This window comes from Thunnus thynnus, chromosome 6 (assembly GCF_963924715.1).
Source record: "Thunnus thynnus chromosome 6, fThuThy2.1, whole genome shotgun sequence".
Classification (NCBI taxonomy): domain Eukaryota; kingdom Metazoa; phylum Chordata; class Actinopteri; order Scombriformes; family Scombridae; genus Thunnus; species Thunnus thynnus.
Window position 1 is genome coordinate 9,112,459 of NC_089522.1, and position 17,778 is coordinate 9,130,236.

At 40.0% G+C, this 17,778-nt stretch overlaps 2 protein-coding genes across 4 annotated transcripts; both read right to left on the reverse strand.

The window, feature by feature from the left end:
- Positions 1–377: 377 nt before the first annotated feature.
- ddost (dolichyl-diphosphooligosaccharide--protein glycosyltransferase subunit (non-catalytic)) lies at positions 378–6,772 on the reverse strand. Its single transcript, XM_067591578.1, has 11 exons — positions 6,517–6,772; positions 4,891–5,001; positions 4,681–4,767; positions 4,489–4,592; positions 4,301–4,395; positions 3,746–3,839; positions 3,287–3,435; positions 2,007–2,154; positions 1,764–1,884; positions 1,487–1,593; positions 378–1,058 (listed from the first exon to the last, which is right to left on the reverse strand). Exons 1-11 carry the CDS (start codon positions 6,740–6,742, stop codon positions 909–911), a joined length of 1,392 nt encoding a protein of 463 aa, XP_067447679.1. The 5' UTR covers positions 6,743–6,772; the 3' UTR covers positions 378–908.
- A 459-nt stretch (positions 6,773–7,231) lies between these two features.
- zbtb17 (zinc finger and BTB domain containing 17) lies at positions 7,232–16,097 on the reverse strand. Of its 3 annotated transcripts, none has more exons than XM_067591581.1 (15): positions 15,913–16,097; positions 14,693–14,958; positions 14,352–14,531; positions 13,381–13,722; positions 13,179–13,268; positions 12,712–12,989; positions 12,242–12,384; positions 11,839–12,139; positions 11,509–11,596; positions 10,444–10,560; positions 10,194–10,314; positions 9,806–9,936; positions 9,441–9,704; positions 9,175–9,264; positions 7,232–8,643 (listed from the first exon to the last, which is right to left on the reverse strand). In XM_067591581.1, the coding sequence occupies exons 2-15, from the start codon at positions 14,895–14,897 to the stop codon at positions 8,201–8,203; spliced, it is 2,793 nt and encodes a 930-aa protein (XP_067447682.1). In that variant the 5' UTR covers positions 14,898–14,958; positions 15,913–16,097; the 3' UTR covers positions 7,232–8,200. The 3 variants fall into 3 exon arrangements, with proteins under 3 accessions (XP_067447682.1, XP_067447681.1, XP_067447680.1); XM_067591580.1 differs by lacking the exon at positions 15,913–16,097 and adding an exon at positions 15,205–15,862 and having other exon boundaries at positions 13,381–13,719; XM_067591579.1 differs by lacking the exon at positions 15,913–16,097 and adding an exon at positions 15,205–15,861.
- Between the last annotated feature and the right edge of the window lie 1,681 nt (positions 16,098–17,778).

Genomic DNA, 17,778 nt, shown 5'->3' on the forward strand with positions numbered 1-17,778 from the left:
TTATTTTAAAGAATTTCTGATTTTATTGCCTACCTTTTGTTATATTTCTATTTATTACTTTAAGCCTTTGTTCTGTTACCATATTGACTGTATCAACAAAGTGAAGTCAAATCCTGTATATCATTGTGATGCCTAATTATTTCCTGTTATTGTATTATTGTCACATGTTGTGACACTTTCCATAAACAAAGTGATGAAAAAACGCAGCACAGGAGGAGCAGGGATTCAGGTTTGACAATGTGATGTTTTCTTGCTCAGATTTGTACAAAAACTGAACTCATCATAAAATACAACGGTTTTTAATCTATAAAAATAGGTACACCTGCATGCACCTGGGCACAATAGCACAATTATGTCACAGAGGACAAGAACTACTATTGAGTGGAATGTCAGTATTTTATTGTTTTAGATGACTTCGACTTTTTGGAAACACACTTAAAACTTATCAAAACAAATCAACAGTTGGCATATTCAGTGCATGTAGTTACCACAATAACCTTTCCCAATTATGAAAGTAGGGGTCAAAATTTAATGGAGGCATGATTTCACATTCCAAGGCAAGTACTCTACTTATTTGATAATTTTATCAAATGTAAAGCAATTTTATACAAACGCTGACTGAATTCAGAACATATACAGGCCTTTGAGTGATTGATGAAGTACAAAAAAAAAAAAAAAAAAAAAAAAAGAAACCCGACCACTGCATTACAACCAGTCCCCTTTGGCCTCAAAACCCAATTACCTGAGTGCCCTTGCACCCGAACAGAAACTGAACTGTATTTTTTTTTTAATGGAGGACTGCAGTCCAAGTCCCTGTGTGAAGACTCATGAAGACATTCAATTTCAACTCTTCACACCTCAAGTTCAATTGTGTAATCTTGTTTCTCCTTCCCTGTTGTTTCTCTGCATTAGTCTGACTTCTCCTTCTCTTTCATGTGCAGGAAGACTATGCTGAAGACAAAGAGTCCGGTCATCATGGAGAAGACGCTGGCATAGTATGGGAAGGCTGATGGGATGAAGCGCTCGTACTGAGTGTGCTGGAGGGGACGCACCGATACCTGTGGTAAAAGAACACGATTGTAGAAGTTAGCTCGTCATGCATCAGAGCGTGGTGGTTAAATGCATTATAAACAAGGAGAAGCTCTTACAGTCCACAGTAATCATTAAGTAAACTAATAATACACTAAGGTTTTGGGAGATTATCCTACTGGTCAAGCGATGACAGAAAAAACATGGGATATTGAAAAAAAAAAAAAAACAGAGAACCTGTACTGGCTCTAAGGATAAGGATATGTAACCAAAACACATCCCATCTATCATTTTCATTTAATAAAAAAGGGTAAATAAACTCTAAATGATTTATTTTCTAGTATTATTTTCTCTATATTTTCACTTGTCACTTGTCTGTGCATAGAGATCTCCAAACAGCAACCATACCACGGTTTTTATTTGGGTTTGCACAAGTGAAGGATTCTGGTGAACTGACCTGAGTGGAGGAGTAGAGGTGTGTGTATCCCAGACGGTTGTAGTCCACCTTGAACTGGAAGACTCCGTACACATCAGGCAGCTTGAACTGGACGCTGTATTTACCTCCTGGTAGAAATACAACACAGCATTTATAGTTTGTGACTACAAAGATGTGTACAGCTCATTCCCCCCAAAATAATACAGATGTTACACATTTAAATTGTAAGCTTTAACTGAAGTGAATTAAAAAGTAAGCATATTTTGTTGTTGATTGTTTTATAACCACAGCAACATACCATTTTTCTTGAGGTAAGTCCTGACGAAGGGATCGATCCTCACAAACTCAAGCTGAATATCGTCTCCGTCGAAAGGAACCCAGCGGCCCTCAGAAAGCATCTCAATGACAATGCTGTACTCCTGCATGAAGGTTTTACACCAATTGAGAAATACAAGTTAAATACAAAGCATGTCATTCAGACTAAAAGCAAACATCTTCAGGGTGAAGATTGTTCTTCTACACGAAAACACTTTAAACTCACCACAAGATCGGTGATGGTGTATGCTGCAGGGGGAGTGCTCTCTCCCACGGGATGATGGGTAACGGCTCCCACCCTCAGGACTCCGGCCTCCTTAAACACCCAGCGAGACAGAGCCTCAGCCAGCTCCCTGTTCCCTGTCTGCTCGTGCCTACCAGAGACCACAAGACAAGAGGAGGGTTAAACCACAGCAGACTAATAACTTGACAATACTGAATCTTAGAATAGTCCGGTGAGTCCTCTGATGGGACGCAGTTTGTTTGATACAGTGCAAAGAATTAATCAATATTTTACTGTTTGTCAGTAGGAGGATAAGAATAAATGTACACTGACACTACACATGTGGAGCAGCTTTAAAGGTGCAGTGTGTAGGATTTAGTGGCATCTAGCGGTGAAGTTGCAGATTGCAACCAACTGAATATCCCTCCCTTTCAAAGTGTGTGAGAGAACCTATGGTGGCCGCGAAACTCGTGAAAAACGCACAAGGTCCTCTCTAGAGCCAGTTTTTGGTTTGTCCGTTCTGGGTTACTGTACGCACATGGCGGTACAACATGGCGGGCCCCGTGGAAGAGGACCCACTACCTATGTAGATATAAATGGCTCATTCTAAGGTAACAAAAACACAACAATTCTTAGTTTTAGGTGATTATACACTAGTTACATACTTATGAATATTATATTCCATTTCTGCAAATAGATCCTGCTAAATCCTACTGGTCCTTTAAATTATTCTGAAAACTTTCCTCATTTAGTTTTCTTTGTGCAGGTTCAGTTTGGAAACATGAAAATGTCTACATTTTAAAATACTGCCAATTACAAAAAATAACAGCAGACAGACAGAGTCGGCCTTTAAAATCCCATTGGCAAAATCCATGATGTTGTTCAACAGTCCTTACAGTCTTACACATTACAGCTTAACTACACAGATTTTTAAATGTAATAAACAATTGATTTAAAAAAACCAATCCAAAAATACTTTCCTTCTACAAATTAACTTAAGGAGTTCAAATGTATGCACAACTGGGGACATTTCTCACCAGAGAGAAGTGTTTTAAAATGCACAAAGCTGCAGGTTTAAGGCAACATTTAAAACACTGAACTATGAGAACTTCCAAACACCTGCCATAAACCGGTAACAGAGCACCTGTTAACATGGGAAAAAGAAAACTGACAGTAACCAGGATGTCACTGATGACAGTTCTGATTTTGTAACTGGAAGCTGTAATAGGATCCATGAGATAGAAAGAGGAGTCATATGATGTAACAGTGAGGCCTAGTGTTACCTCTGGGAGCCAGGCGTGGCCTTCTGCACAGCTGAGTTGAAGAAGGCGTCGCTGAAGAACTCCAGGGAGCCGCTGAAAACCACTCTGGCGTTGTTTCTGGCCTGCAGGCCGGCGATCAGCAAGGTGTTCTTTCCAACAGCATGGGGATACTGGAAAGATCAAAAAAATAGTAATTAGTCAGAGACAAAACAAACAAAGTTTAATCTTCTGTTGGTAATTTCTAGTACAGAGAATATAATGCCATCTACGGTTTGTGTTCCACCCAGACACTGCATTTCCGAAGCTTAGCTACAGATGAAGAACATAAATAGAATATCCATCCAAGCCTCCAGTAGTTAAATTCACACTTTCATATCTTGTGGAGGCCTGACAGAACTTCAGCATATAAGATACTCTTTATCAAGCTTAGGACATACAGTAGGAGGGTCATTATATTATGCGGATACAGTTCTTTGTTACCTGAGAGATGGGTCTGTCAGGGAAAAAGGAGTAGGAGGTTGAAGAGCCAGTGAGGATGTCCAGGACAAGGGGGTTCTCTGGGTCTGCCACCATGCTGGAAAAAGGGTGATATGGCAGGTTAGTCAAATTTTATATAGTTTGTAGTGAGTAATGCAATGAATCTTCAAACATTACTCAACAGGTGCAAAATCAAATGTTGGCTCTTCCTACACGAGTCTCTGCTACAGCCAAGTTCAGTAAATGTTCTGTGAAGTGGGTAGCTGGTAGCTGCTTAAAGTAATACAACAGTATGTCTTTTATTTAATGTGGTCATTATTTAACATTTGTAAACAAGGATGAGTAAAACAGTGAATCACTGTTTTTACTGGTGCTACTTTGGGAAACAGTAACAACATACTGAATATTTGGGTGGAGAAGTGCAGTAATACACTTAAAAACCAAGACAAATAATTGTGATCAAATCTAAGCTCAGATTCAGTTGATTATTGTCATTTTGAGTTACATGTGGTACAGTGAAAATCTTGTTGCCATTTAGTCATGTCAAGTTGTGCTTACCCAACACCCTTGAATAAAACAGGTTTATTGGTGGGTTTGCCGACGATAGTGGGAGCTTTCAGCAGGTTCTCTGGGTCAGCAACGATCAGGGTGTGCTGGAGACAAGAAGGATCACTTGTGTCAGTGCTAAAGATTGGATTTGTGAAATAAACTGGATGTGCCTGCTGTCTGAACACCAGTTAGTTTACCTCTCCAGGATCAGAGACATCATAGTTGTGATGGTCAATGACACCAGTCTTCTCCTCGTCAAACTCAATGCCACACTCACTACCCAGCTCCCTCAGAGGGTCACCTGTGTAACAGTAGAAGAGCATTAATATAGGACATTATTATTGTATTTTATATAATATTACAGCAAGAGCTGTTGGAAATCAACTGACCAATATCTGAATTGGCAGCAACCAGGACGTTGCCTCCACCATCGATGAAGGATGTGATAGTCTCCACATTTATATTTCCTCCAAAGTCTGCAAATGACCAAAAATAATTATTTTGTATTGATTGTTCCAACAAGGCAAACACAAGCCATAATAATAATAGTTTAAAAAAAAACAGTTTACTTGATTTTGAATTGAGAATGTGAAATTTACCCTCAACCGATGGTGAAAAGATGATTAAATGGTCGTACAGGAACTGGCCATATTTGATCAGAGACAGGGAGGGGTCATCAGCTGTCTTGAATGTGAGGTCAAAGCCACGATCTGAAAAGGAAAGATAAGTTATCAGCAGCACTGAAACAATGACATGCTTGTCGTGCATGTTTGCAGTAACTTGAACATGCACCATTAACAGTCTGCATGCACTGAAATTATTACTCATCAAATATGTGATATCACAGTTTTACAATCTCTGTCAAGTGACACCACCAGTATTTTATAAAGGTATATTTTCCAAATCATTGATGTGTTCTTTATCACTGGTCCCACAACTTATTATGCACAGTATAAACCCCCTTTATCAAGATTAATGTCAGCCAGCCTGTCATGTTAAATTCTACTGCTCAAATGGGAAAGTTGGATTTCACTCACTACATAATGTACCTGATGACAAGTCTAATAAGCATAATGGCAAGAAATGATGGTATGATAACAAGTGAATTAATAATATAGGACACCAATATGAAACCCTGTTAACAGCCTTGTGTATGTTAAAATATACATATAAATATAAAAGGCTATTCTAATGTTCCCTCCATCAAATGCATCGGGCATAATTTAATCTTTGATTGGAGATGACTGTTGAAATTATTTTATAGGCTCACGTTGCCTAAAATGAAAACAAGTATAAAACAGTTGTGTACAGAGCCATGGTCAGGTGGAATTCATTGCCAGTGCATATTATTCAGGAAAATACTAAAGATCGGTTAAAATATTTGTTAAAACAGTATCTCCAAATATATCAGGAACCAGAATTGAATTGTGTGTGTGTAAACTAGGGGAAAATGGTTTAAGAAATAAAATGTAAACCTGGGTGAAAGTAGAAATCACTTATATGCAGAGAATGTGTTATGTATTCTCATACCGGTCTTCTTGAAATTAAATGTGTGAAAGCGTAAGATGGATAAATATATAATTTATGAATGTCATCAGATGAGAATTTACGTTTATTAAGAATAACTATTTATTTGTATGAAGAGTTTCCAATGAATTCTTACAGAATTTTGATTGATTTATAATTTTGTGTTTAGCTTTCATATTCTGCTGAAAGAATGACAATTTAGTTTCTCCTCTGTATGTACTTGATTTTCAATTCAATTAGATGAGCTGGTTTGTTTGTGTTCATGTGCTTATGGTGTGTATGGATGTATGTGTGGTGGAGCACAGGAAGACTAGCCAATGCTTATGCTAGTGCTAATGGGGATGCTAATAAAGGAAGAAGGAAAGAATAATATATAAACAACTATTTGGTGTACTGGAATAGAGCGAAATAAAGAGTAGCCCCGTATCGATTCAATACATTGTAAGTTTACGTTAAGAAGCACGTCTGACTGCCATATTTTAGTTATAGATATATGAACTATCAAAGACATGAATGAAGTCTGGCACAGCGAACATATCGAAGCTAAGCTAATGTTAGCAGCCTTTCTGTGCAACATAAAGCTCATTGCAAAGAGCCCAGAGGCTCTCTGTTTCCTGCCAGAAAGCAGTTCATTGTCAATACAGCAAATGTTCTGAAAGAATATTTCTGAATGAAAACATCACAAATCTCGCACAGACCTGCCAGACTGCGGAAGAAGATTGAATGGCTGTCTCTGATGTTGAGGTTGTCCAGCAAAACCAACGTCTTCCCGTCAGCCAAAGCACAGTTCACCCTGGAGACTGACGATAAACATACAAAGACAATGATGCCGAAAAATATTTGAGACATCATTCCGGTCCGTTTTGTGGACGAGGATGTAGATCCGGACCGGTTCGTCTGCACGGCTGCTGTCAACGAGGCCATTTTGCTGCAGAAGTCGACGTCAGCGTTAGCAGTCGACTTAACTTTGACCCCGAGATCCAACCAATCACAGACAAGAACGCGTCGCCCTGGCTGCCGCTCCACCAATAGGATCAAAGTTTTATTATACTACTGACTCATAGAATACTATCCTTTGAAATTGCAATAAAAATCTTTACCATATTTAATTGAGATTTAGTTGAGTTGAAGTCATGGATGCATAATAATAAGCTCTTACTATAAGTGTTTATCTACACTGATGCAGCCTGACTGCCACTAGTTTGGCTCAAAACAATCATTTAATTACAATGAATGTGTAAAACCTCTGAAATGTTCCTGCATTTACACATTTCCTTACTTTCTGAGCTAGAAACGCACCTTTCAAAACTCCATGTTATTCTAGGAATTTCATGAGCGATGTAAACATTAAAGAAACAAGTGACATACAATTGTTACTGTTTTTATAAAAGTAATAGCACAACACAAGACTGGTCAGACTGTGTGATGATTCTTTATTGATCTGATGATGGCTGCCAGCAGGTCCGAGCGATGTTAGTGATATCTAAGCATATCTAAGCATCTTGCAGGTGTTAATTTAAGGAGACAAAACAATGACATAAAATATTGGTGACATGGAACTGTCATCACATTGCATCATAATTTCCGAGGTGACAAGTTCACTGCAATACAAGAAAAAAAGCTGTCATGGTATCAATGTGAAACTTAGAATTGTTAACCAGTTTGTCATCACCATCTATATTTACTTTTAGCTTTTAACAGAGGTGTTAAGACTTTTTTTTAGAGGATACATAACAAATATACAAATATACATACACAGCATTTACAATATTTGCCAGAGCAAGAACACATGACATCCCACATCTGGAAAAATGAGGAGGTGATAATCTACCCCCACTCTTAAATCTTTAGTACCCATATACATGTTCATGTAAATAATCTCTGTATGTGCTTTCCATGAAAATACTTCAACTAAGCACAGTAAAATATTTGGACTGTTCAAGGAAAATGTATACATCTTATCAGAGTGAAATGGAAAAATAACACAGACAAGTCTTTAAGTTATTTTAGGTAAGACAGAATTGGGATCTACATGTTTTATACAAAGGACAATGCACAGTCCTGCATTTCAGTCTAAAAATAAAGAAACTATGCAAAGTAGTATAACCATCTCTGAAAGGATTTGCAACAATATAAATCACTGGATCTCACTTTGTTTGCTGGATTAGGACTGTGAAAAACGTTATTAATGACCAGAAATCCTAAGATTAAGATAACATTGTTTAAAAAGTGCTGCATGTTATGAATCCAGTAAGATTTATTTTTAACGTCATGGGATGCTGAGGCTCATTACCTCAGTTTATTTCTTGCACTTCCTCCTCCTGTTTAAATTAGATTTCTATTACAAACAATATTTCATTTGCCCTTCAAAAGTGTGCCCCACTACGCCTGACTCTCACACTCCATCTCCTCTTCTTTTTCTTCTTCTACCTCTGCTGCAGCTTCATCTTTTTCCTCTGTCTGGAGCTCACTGTTGCTTTCCACATCTCCATCCACTCTCTCCTTCTCATGAATCACCCCTCCTCCTTCCCCTTCCCCTTGTTCTTGTGTCTCCCCCATCATCCCTCCTTCTGCTTCTCCCTCTCCATCCTGGGTACGGAAAATGAGCTCCCCTTCCTGGATGACCTGTTCAGCTGTGGGTTGCCACGTTGTGGCAGTATCCCCCTCGGCAGTAGTGGCTGTGGTGTACTGATAGAAGTCTGAATCTGCCTGAAACATGACCAACGCCTGAGCTGTGTGGATGCGTACATGCTGAGCTAGGGAACTGGCGTCCAAGAATTTATCGCCACATGAATCACAAGCGTAGAGGATCTGGGTGTTGGGGTCTGGAAATAGAAGAAGAGTTGACAAACAAAGTAAGCCATTCACATTTCTTGTTCCATTTAATGTTAGAATTTTCCACCTGAAAGGACTGAAAACCTGTGTGTGTTTCAGTGCTCTGGCTTACAATAAAACTAAACACAGCAATATGTGATATCATATTCACATTTGGAAATATGTAACAAATTATCACAGCAACTACACCGTTCAAAATTCTAATCCCATCAAGTTATCTTCTGTTATACTTGTATTTTGGCATATTTTAGCCCATTTACAATAATTTATATTCAACAATATTTCTGCCTAATATGTCTAAACCATACCATAGTGGCTTAAAACATGACAGAGATAAAATATTAACAAGATTGTTTTCAGGAAACCAATGAGATATATAAAATATAGTTGTTTCTATTAAATGTGTTGATAGATGATAATAATACTGCGGCACCATTTTAGCAAACAGGCTCTGTGATGAGTTCCATTCCAGTAAATACAGATGTTTGAGTTCATATAGTGAGTTTTATAGTGAGTCTTACCTGCTTCCTGCACTTTCTCTACTGCCTTGGTGATTTCAGCTTTCAAAGCCTCAGTCTCATCTGCAGACAGTGAAGCAGCCACTGGCACTACTATAAACAGACACATGACACAAGATAAACAATCACCGCCTGATCCTTCTTTGCTTCTTTTATCATCTACAGAGGTGCAGGATGTTATCTGCAGCATTTGTCAGGTTCTTAGCCAAGATATTATATATTTCCCCCCCAAAAAATCACTGAACACCGCCCTGAAGATGCTGTCTGACCTGTCAGCTGAGCTACAGCACTGGCTGCCAGGGCCTCTGTTGCCAGGGTGACAATGTCCTCTGTGGTGACGGTTACTATGTTGATCTCGCTGTCAGAGGTGGATGCCCCGGCACACCCATCAGCCCCCTCGTCTGCGCTGCCCCCAGCTACCACCAGCCGCTTCATGCCGGCCTTGCCGTGGTGGACGGTCTTGACATGGGAGCGCAGATTGTCCACCCGGTTGAACCCTCGGCCACATTTGTCACACAGGAAGGGTTTCTCCCCTAAGACAGCAAGATGGCAAAGAAGACTCATCAGGTGAAAGGTGGTCTCCTTATTTCTCCCATCAACCCGGAGCTCCACATTTAACTGACTCTAGTTTTACCTGTGTGAATGATGATGTGCTTTGACAGATCTCCCACGTTGACAAATGCCTTGTTGCACATCTGACACTTGTGTGGGCGGACGTTGTCGTGATGTCGAATGTGATTAGCCAGTTGACTGGACTGCACAAACCTGTCCAGAGAGAAAGATAAGATACAGTACATTCCTCTTTAGGTTTAGTTCACAAATATTAGTCGCCCACTGAGAGTTGTAATTTGGATAAATGGACCTTGGAACTGGAAGGTACTTTGAATTTTCTATCAGTACATTAATTATTGAGTGTGTTGAAACCTCCTTGTTGGATAATATCAAGTTATATTCCCCAGAAACAAATGAGTTTGAATAAAGAGCAGATAACAGATTTATCTGCTCTGCTGTGCCAATCTGACCTTTTACCGCAGCGATCACACACATAGGGTTTCTCTCCAGTGTGCTGGCGGACGTGAGCGATGAGGGAGCTGGCCTGGGTGAAGGCCTTGCCACAGGTTAGACAGACACAAGGCTTTTCTCCTGAAAAACATGAATTAAGTGTCTCACTAGGGTGGGATGTAGATAATACGTGTGAGGTTTCAGATTGAAAAATGAGAATATGTTATATGCCTTCACATTGTATAGTCTGTCTGAATGTCATGAGAGTACCTGTGTGGATGCGTTCATGCCGTTGCAGAGCTCCAGGGTCACTGAAAGCTCTCTGACAGTGCACGCAGATGTACGGTTTCTCCCCACTGTGAACCCGCAGGTGTCTCTTCAGATTTCCTGAAAAGCGGACACCAGCACACAAAGGTTAGGACAAATTCCTTTAAACAAAGAAATTACTAAAGAAGTCCATTGTCCTAAACCAACATGCAGACTAACTGAAAGCAGCTGGAATTGTGGTTGCTCCGCATAAAATAGTCAAAAAGTACAATCTGACCAATGAATGCCAATGTTTACTTTATGTCTCTCTTCTGAATCGTAAAAATAACATTTAAATATCTGAAAAGGTCGGTGTCATGAGGTTATTATACGGTACCTTATATTTCATATAGGATCTGTGCTACATGTCAGTCACTGAGAACAAAGAGTCGCCTTGTAAACTCCTTCCTGCCTCAAAGTCTCACATGTCAGGTAATTGGCTCACATGCAACAGGGGGTTTGTATGAAAAGTAAACTGTAACTGTGTTAACAGCGCTGGTAGCTGCTTACTAACTTTAACTGCAATCATGTGACAACAGCAGGGTGGTAACTAAAGATTATTATCATCATCAATTAATCTGTTGAATCAAAATCCAAAACACAAAGCATAAAAAGACATTTTAAAAAAAACAGCAAGCTGGAACCAGAGAAAGTTTTGCTTTTTTTATTCATATATAGCGATTACTTTTCTCTAATCCTTTCAGTACTAGACTGGAGGGAGTGTAAACTAAATAAATATACAGTAAACAAGAGATTGAATCTCCTTTTTAAGACTGTCAGATTTGTTCTGTGCCTCCTGCTTTAACAAGTGTGAGCTCATTTCTGCTGTCACACTGCATTGATCTTTATTAGTCTGACGGACAAACATGCCACCAGGACGTTTCTTTGATAGGAAGAATTTCTATTTGTTAAGAAGCTGAGAGCCATTCATTGTTTTAGTAACAACGTCGACCTCAGTTAATTTCTTACAAGTTAAGATCACTGTATAAAAGAAGAAAACAAGAAATGTGGCACATACTGTCCTCTTACCTGAAGTGGTAAACTGTTTGCCACATTCCCTGCACTTGAGAGGCCCGTCTGTGATGTGGATTTTTAAGTGAGCCTTCAGATTTCCTATCTAAACAGAACACACAACAATCAGTTGAGGAGTTAACACACTTGATATAAACCTAACCTCCAATATACCAATATGACCATACAGATATTATAACAGATGTCTCAAAAATCTGGGATCATAGCATGATGTTCATAGTATTGTGGTAAACAGATGTTTATGCACATATGTTTTTATAAAGGAGTGATGCTGTTATGGCTGCTGTTTATCCACAGAAAAGCTAAACGTTGTGAACACGTCTCTACCTGGTTGAAGCGTTTGTCGCAGTGTGGACACTTGTTGCCCTTCTCCGTGTCGTGTGTCTCTAAATGTCGCATTTTGGCAGTGGGGTCAGAGAAGGCCTTCTCACAGTAGTCGCAGTGGTACGGCTTCTCGCCGCTATGCACCAGCTGGTGCCGTTTCAGGTTGCCAGATGTGGTGAAGAGCTTGCCGCACACCTCGCAGCTGTACCGTGCTTCGCCTGTGTGGCGCTTGCGGTGCAGGTTGAGCAGGCTGATCTGGCGATAGCTCTTACCACAAGTAGAGCAGCAGTACGGCTTCAGGGGGCTGGGAGGCAACAAAAGCTCAGTTTAAGACAGAAACCCGGCAGCTGTGAGTAAAAAGGAGCAGATGTAAACTACATGTCTCTGAATAAAATAAGTGATTCACCTGTGTGTTTTCTCGTGGGCTTTACAGGCTGCGGGGTCAGAAAAAGCCTTGTTGCAGTCCCGACATGTGAACGGCTTCTCTCCTGTGTGAATACGCATGTGTCTCTTGAAATTACCAGTGTGGGTGAATTTCTTCCCGCAGTCCTGGAGAGAAGAAAACACGTCATAAAGAGTGAGCTGACAAACATCATTATGCAAAAGGTTCATATGCAAATGTAATATAATGCAAATTTGCATGAAGAAGCCTTTGAAGGATGCAACAAGCGAAACAGCTGAGTGTGCCTGGAGCTGCTTAATATCAGTGTGACGATGATGACCGGTGCTATTCCACATCTTTCAGCAAAACATTTATCCACTTTCATGCAGCAGCTAAAAACAGTCTGACAAAACATAAACACTAAAGTTTAAAATTCTAACTGCACTTAGTTATTATGTTCCCTCACTTCCTGCACACAGTTTGATATTTCTCACCTCACATTTGTGTGTCACAGAGCTGTAAGGCTTCGACTCGGATCGGCTGCTCATACAAGCCGACTGACTTTGTCTCCCGTCTCTCTCACTGCTGGAATCGACACTTTCCCCCTGCTGGCTGCCCTCACCGTCTTCTTCCGCAGCCGCCTCTTCATCATCAGCCTCCCCGTCGCCGAGCTCCCCGGGGTCGTCCTCCTCTCCTCTGGCCACCTCTGCCGCCTCCGCCGCCTTCTTCTTAGATTTTATCTTCGATGTGCCCTCGTCCTCGGAGTCATTGTCTACGAGTGCAACAACAGAGGACATATAGCGGGACATGATATTAAAATGTTTTTTTTAAATGTATCAAATTCCTTGACTTAATGTCTGGAATTCACTCCTGTATAAAGATATTCTACACGTTTCATAACCAGCAGAAAGCTCAGCAGAAAGGGGTGTTTAGGTTGAGCAAACTAGGGCAGCCTGCTCACCAGGTGGGAAGTTTCGTCGAGGAGGTTTTCTGATTCTTCTCCCCCGAGAGCTCATGTAGGATGAGCTGCCAGCAGATTTGAGAGGCGATTCTGTAAATAAATAGAAAGTGTCTCCCAGTTTAACGGTCAAATAAACTGTTAAAGCCAGTGTAATGCATCCTGATGGGACAGATTAGAAGACTTTCTATGAATATGTACTTACTGGGCATGTAGTCAGCGTCAGAGGGGTCGTCCTGATATTCAGGTGCATCTTGTGTAGCGCTTCCCTCCTCCTTCTTTACAGATACCTTCTTCTGAGCAGAGACGGGTGTGGTTTTGGGGGGTCGTCCTCGGCCTGAGTAGTTTCTGGAGGGGTTAGGCTGAGAAGCCGTCTGTTGTGTTTCAGTAGAGACGTCTTCCCTGTCTTCCTTCAAACTGTTCTTATTTTCTGTGGGCTCGTTATCCTCTGCGGGGATGCTAGTAGGACTCTCCTCTGCTTGTAACGCCACCTCTGCCAGGTCACTCTCCAGTTCCTCCCTCTGCTCTCCTTCACCTGTTTTTTCTTCTGGTTTGTTAAAGATAAAATGGAGAGGTGGTTCCTTTTTTAGTACAATTACTGCATATAAGTCTCGCAATGTAGAATCAAGTTAAAATGTTGAATCTAGATCAGATTGTGTTCATGGCTCAGCAAAAACAGCAATAGATAACCAGAGTAGCACTGAACAATTCTACACAAAATGTGGAATTCATGAAATGTATCATAATCATCATATCAGATAAAGACTTTATCAGAATTTTTAAATTTTAAGCTCAGACATCTTGTTTATTTATAGTGCAGGTGGAATATCACCTACCAACAACAGTGAGAATAGAAATACATCTTACTAATACAAATACAGGAAACCTCATCCTGCTGAAATGGACAGTTGAGGTTAAAGTTTGTTAAATTAATTTAATTACAAGCAACTAATGTTGTTAACCTCATCTTCCCCCTTTCTACATTAGCATCAAACCTCGTCACCTCGTTCACAGCATTTGTAAAATTGAGGGCACAGACTATGAAATTGAGGACGATGACTATTAATTTAAGGGTAAAGACATGAAAATGTAAAGAAGATTGATGCATTAATTATGAAAAATGACTGCAGATCTACATTGAAATAGCTCACAAAGCTCTGTGAAGACTGGACTCACCAACAGCGAAATCCAGTGTTATGAGGGACGGAGCTGGATTTGCCATCGACTGGTACGCAGAGCAAGCATTTACAATCTCTTGCATTTGCAGAAAGTTAGCAACAGTCAGCACGTCTTCTACGTTCTGAGGACTTAAACTCAGCTTGGCTGTGTACATAAACTCCAGGACCTGACCCAAACCTGCAATGATAATCAGCAATAGTTAGACAGCAGCGATACTAGGCTACACATACTATTACTGAGGTAAAGCGTTGTGATGCGAGATGAAAAAGACAGAATCAATTAAACACATGATATGAAAGTACGCAGCAACACAAGTCCACAGCCTGACTGGAACCCACCTGCTGCATTGCTGATGTCCAGATGCACCACATCTTTCTGGTCCAGGAAGAGGGTGCGGAAGTAGACACTGCAGGCCGCCAGCACAGCTTTGTGGGCCTTGAAGTCAACCCCGTCTACAACGAATGTGCAGTCACACAGCAGGCCCTGCTTGCGCTGGCGGTTAAGCTGCTCCAGAACCTTCCCGCTGTGCCACGGGAACTCCATCGTGCTGAAGGGTTTCTGATGGTTATGGAGGCCGGCGGGCTGGCGCTGGCTCTGAGCACCGCTGACGAGCAAAAAGTCATACGTGGCACATTTGGAAAGAGTCAGCAGGTTGATACATTAAGGCTATCAGTGAAATATTGCATTATCAGCCTTCAAAAATCATATCAAACAAAATCCAACATTATTAAAGTTACAACAGTAGCCAAATTTCTCACTATTCCTCATGCATAGTGACTAGTGGAAACCTATCTGACCCCTTTAAAAAAAAAAAGGAAACAGAGTAACTCCATCCTTCTGTCACACCTACCTGCATTTAAATGACAGCACTAAGTCTGATCCTGTTATGGGTTGTGTCCATGAGTTATATGAATACATTCCATAATTCCACAATTTAAATCATCTTTAAACGTAAACTGATATTTGTCTTGCTTTGTGGCAGTTTGAAACTCCCAATTACATGATTTATCTTAAGAAGATGGCTTTGTGCTGTGTGACTGGTTACAGTGGTGATGGGTGGATGCTGTAAGGCTCTTATTCCTACATGTCACCATCAGAAAACACCCGAAATGTCAACATAAAACGGTGTTTAACGACGGCAAAACAAAAAAAAATCACAATGTAGCAACAGTAACGTTACGTAATAATAATGAAACTAAAACTACGTCAGTGACAAAATGAAATAAAGCTCCAGCTAACGTCCTGATGGCCACACCACTACAAAAACAAAATACTGAATTTTTAAACAGCAGACAATATTTTTTATAGAGCTGTAACTTTTTTCTCTAAAACTTTTGACAGCTTGGTTTGACAGTGCAATACATCGATTTCAATGCCTCCATCCTTGTAGCTTTGTTATCAGGGATTAATTTAGCGTGCCTTAACATGCATGTTGCACAGGGAGAAGATGGCGGGCCGAGGACTCGGGCCTTCCTCCATCTGTTGTTGTTTTCACAGAAAGATGTCTCTGTTCGCTCGGTAGAAGCGCCATTTTTACAGAAACCAGCTGCTGAATTACCTCCTTGTTATCGCCTCCTCACTGCGAGTTCAAACTGCCGGACCAGGCGGTGTTACGGACTGTTTGGCTCAGTTAGGAAAAACAAACCCAATCGAGTTTTTCGGTGATCGATCCGATCCTGCCCCGCTCACTCTCGCCCGCCATCTTCCTCTCTCTGATCGATTGATACGGACCGGCCGGATGTGTCACAGGAGCACGCGCAGTGTGAACACGTGCGATGCTGATGATGACCGCGTGGCGGTGCTCGAGCTCTGTTACGCGATACTGGCAATAATAAATATATATAGGCCTATATATATTTATTTTCACCTTATAGAAAGCGTCGCTTACAACATGTGTGACAATAATGCTGTAACATAAACAATTAGGCATCATAATAAAATAAAGAAAACATAAAGGACATGACTTCACTTTCAGTTTGTTGATACAGTCAACGGGCCAAAGGCTTCTTACTGTTTATGAGTTGGAGAGACTCAAAATACTTTCTAAATCCAATCATGAAAACTTCAAACGAGAATTTGGATTTATGGATGTGAACTCTTCCAAGTAAAATTAATAATATGAGTCTGTTGAACTTTTTGGGTTTTTGTTTTCATAGTACAGTGTTACATTCTTGGCTTTCAGCTGAATTGAATGGTTGGTTTGAGTGTCAAAATATCCTCTTTTTTCCCAGAAGCCTGATGTCATATAATAGATGTGTAGTTGTGTCATTTTTATTTTTACAAAAATCACATTTGTTATTGATATCCACAAATCCTTAAACAAATTTGTCGGTGGGATATATTATGCACAATTTTGTACTTTTGTACTTCTTTCAGTTTGTTGGTTGTAACAAATTTATATGGGAGAAGCGTCAATAATAAAGTTCTTGTACATTCATGTAGGTTTAGGTGACACCACAACCACCAGCAGCAACACATAAGATGTTATATGGAGATTCTTATTAAACTGGTTTATGTAATGTATAACTGTTTTCAATTAATGTGTTGAATCAAGCTAAAAAATGTTAATTCATTTCTTTAAACTAACTTAATCCTACATTTTTATTGAACAAAATCATGGTGCACTACACAACACTGAGTAGCAACAAACTAAGAGAGAAGCAAACATACACACAAAGGCCACAGCATGGCTCAAACACAGTGGAGAAAATTATCTGGCCACCTTACAAAGGCTTCTAAATTATTGTGTCTGAATAGCGCCTCTGAAATTCTTTTCTCATGAAAGCAGGACAGAAGCCTCACAAATGTCTCAATGCACCGAAGACTGAATAGAAGAATCTACTCTCTTTTGTGCGGTAAATGAATGCTGCTCTGCTTCGTATTGATTTTGAGAGTAGTTTTCCTTGTTGTGTTCACTGCTTATTCACCTTTAGGCCCCCATTTGTCTTAATTTTATCTTTGTCAGGATATGTGGGGCTTGGTGTCAGGGCCAGTAATACTTTTCAAATGTATTCTGTTGAATTCATCAACATGTTAAACGTGAGTCCCCGCCATCAGCCTCAGAAAATATAAATGCATTATTATTATTTGTTATTTTCCTAAATAGAAGGGTAGAATAGGCTACATACTCCACACAGATTGATAGCAAGTGTCTTGTCGTCAATGGTAGCAAGGTTGGACATAAAAATGCAAGTCCATGTGCTGCTTCATTTCAATATTCTGCTTCTAGATCTAAAATAGAGCATTGCACAGTGTCCTAAAATATCAATTAGTTGTACTCAGCCTGAATGACAGATGAAGAATTTAGGTTTGACAGACAGTTTTTTTCTATCTTTTTTTTCTTTCTAGTTCTATCTATCTATCTATCTATCTATCTATCTATCTATCTATCTATCTATCTATCTATCTATCTATCTATCTATCT

What these genes read in the sequence shown, in the direction of transcription:
- ddost (XM_067591578.1), bottom strand. Translation starts at nt 6,742, where the DNA reads ATGGCCTCGTTGACAGCAGCCGTGCAGACGAACCGGTCCGGATCTACA. An exon ending in CTGACAGACCCATCTCTCAG is followed by an intron (nt 3,436 to 3,745) that starts GTAACAAAGAAC and finishes TGATCTTTCCAG; the next exon opens with TATCCCCATGCTGTTGGAAA. An exon ending in ACCTCTACTCCTCCACTCAG is followed by an intron (nt 1,059 to 1,486) that starts GTCAGTTCACCA and finishes CTTTTACCACAG; the next exon opens with GTATCGGTGCGTCCCCTCCA.
- zbtb17 (XM_067591579.1), bottom strand. Translation starts at nt 15,272, where the DNA reads ATGTATTCATATAACTCATGGACACAACCCATAACAGGATCAGACTTA. An exon ending in TCGACGAAACTTCCCACCTG is followed by an intron (nt 12,990 to 13,178) that starts GTGAGCAGGCTG and finishes TTGCACTCGTAG; the next exon opens with ACAATGACTCCGAGGACGAG. An exon ending in TGCTGTAGCTCAGCTGACAG is followed by an intron (nt 9,265 to 9,440) that starts GTCAGACAGCAT and finishes GTCTGTTTATAG; the next exon opens with TAGTGCCAGTGGCTGCTTCA.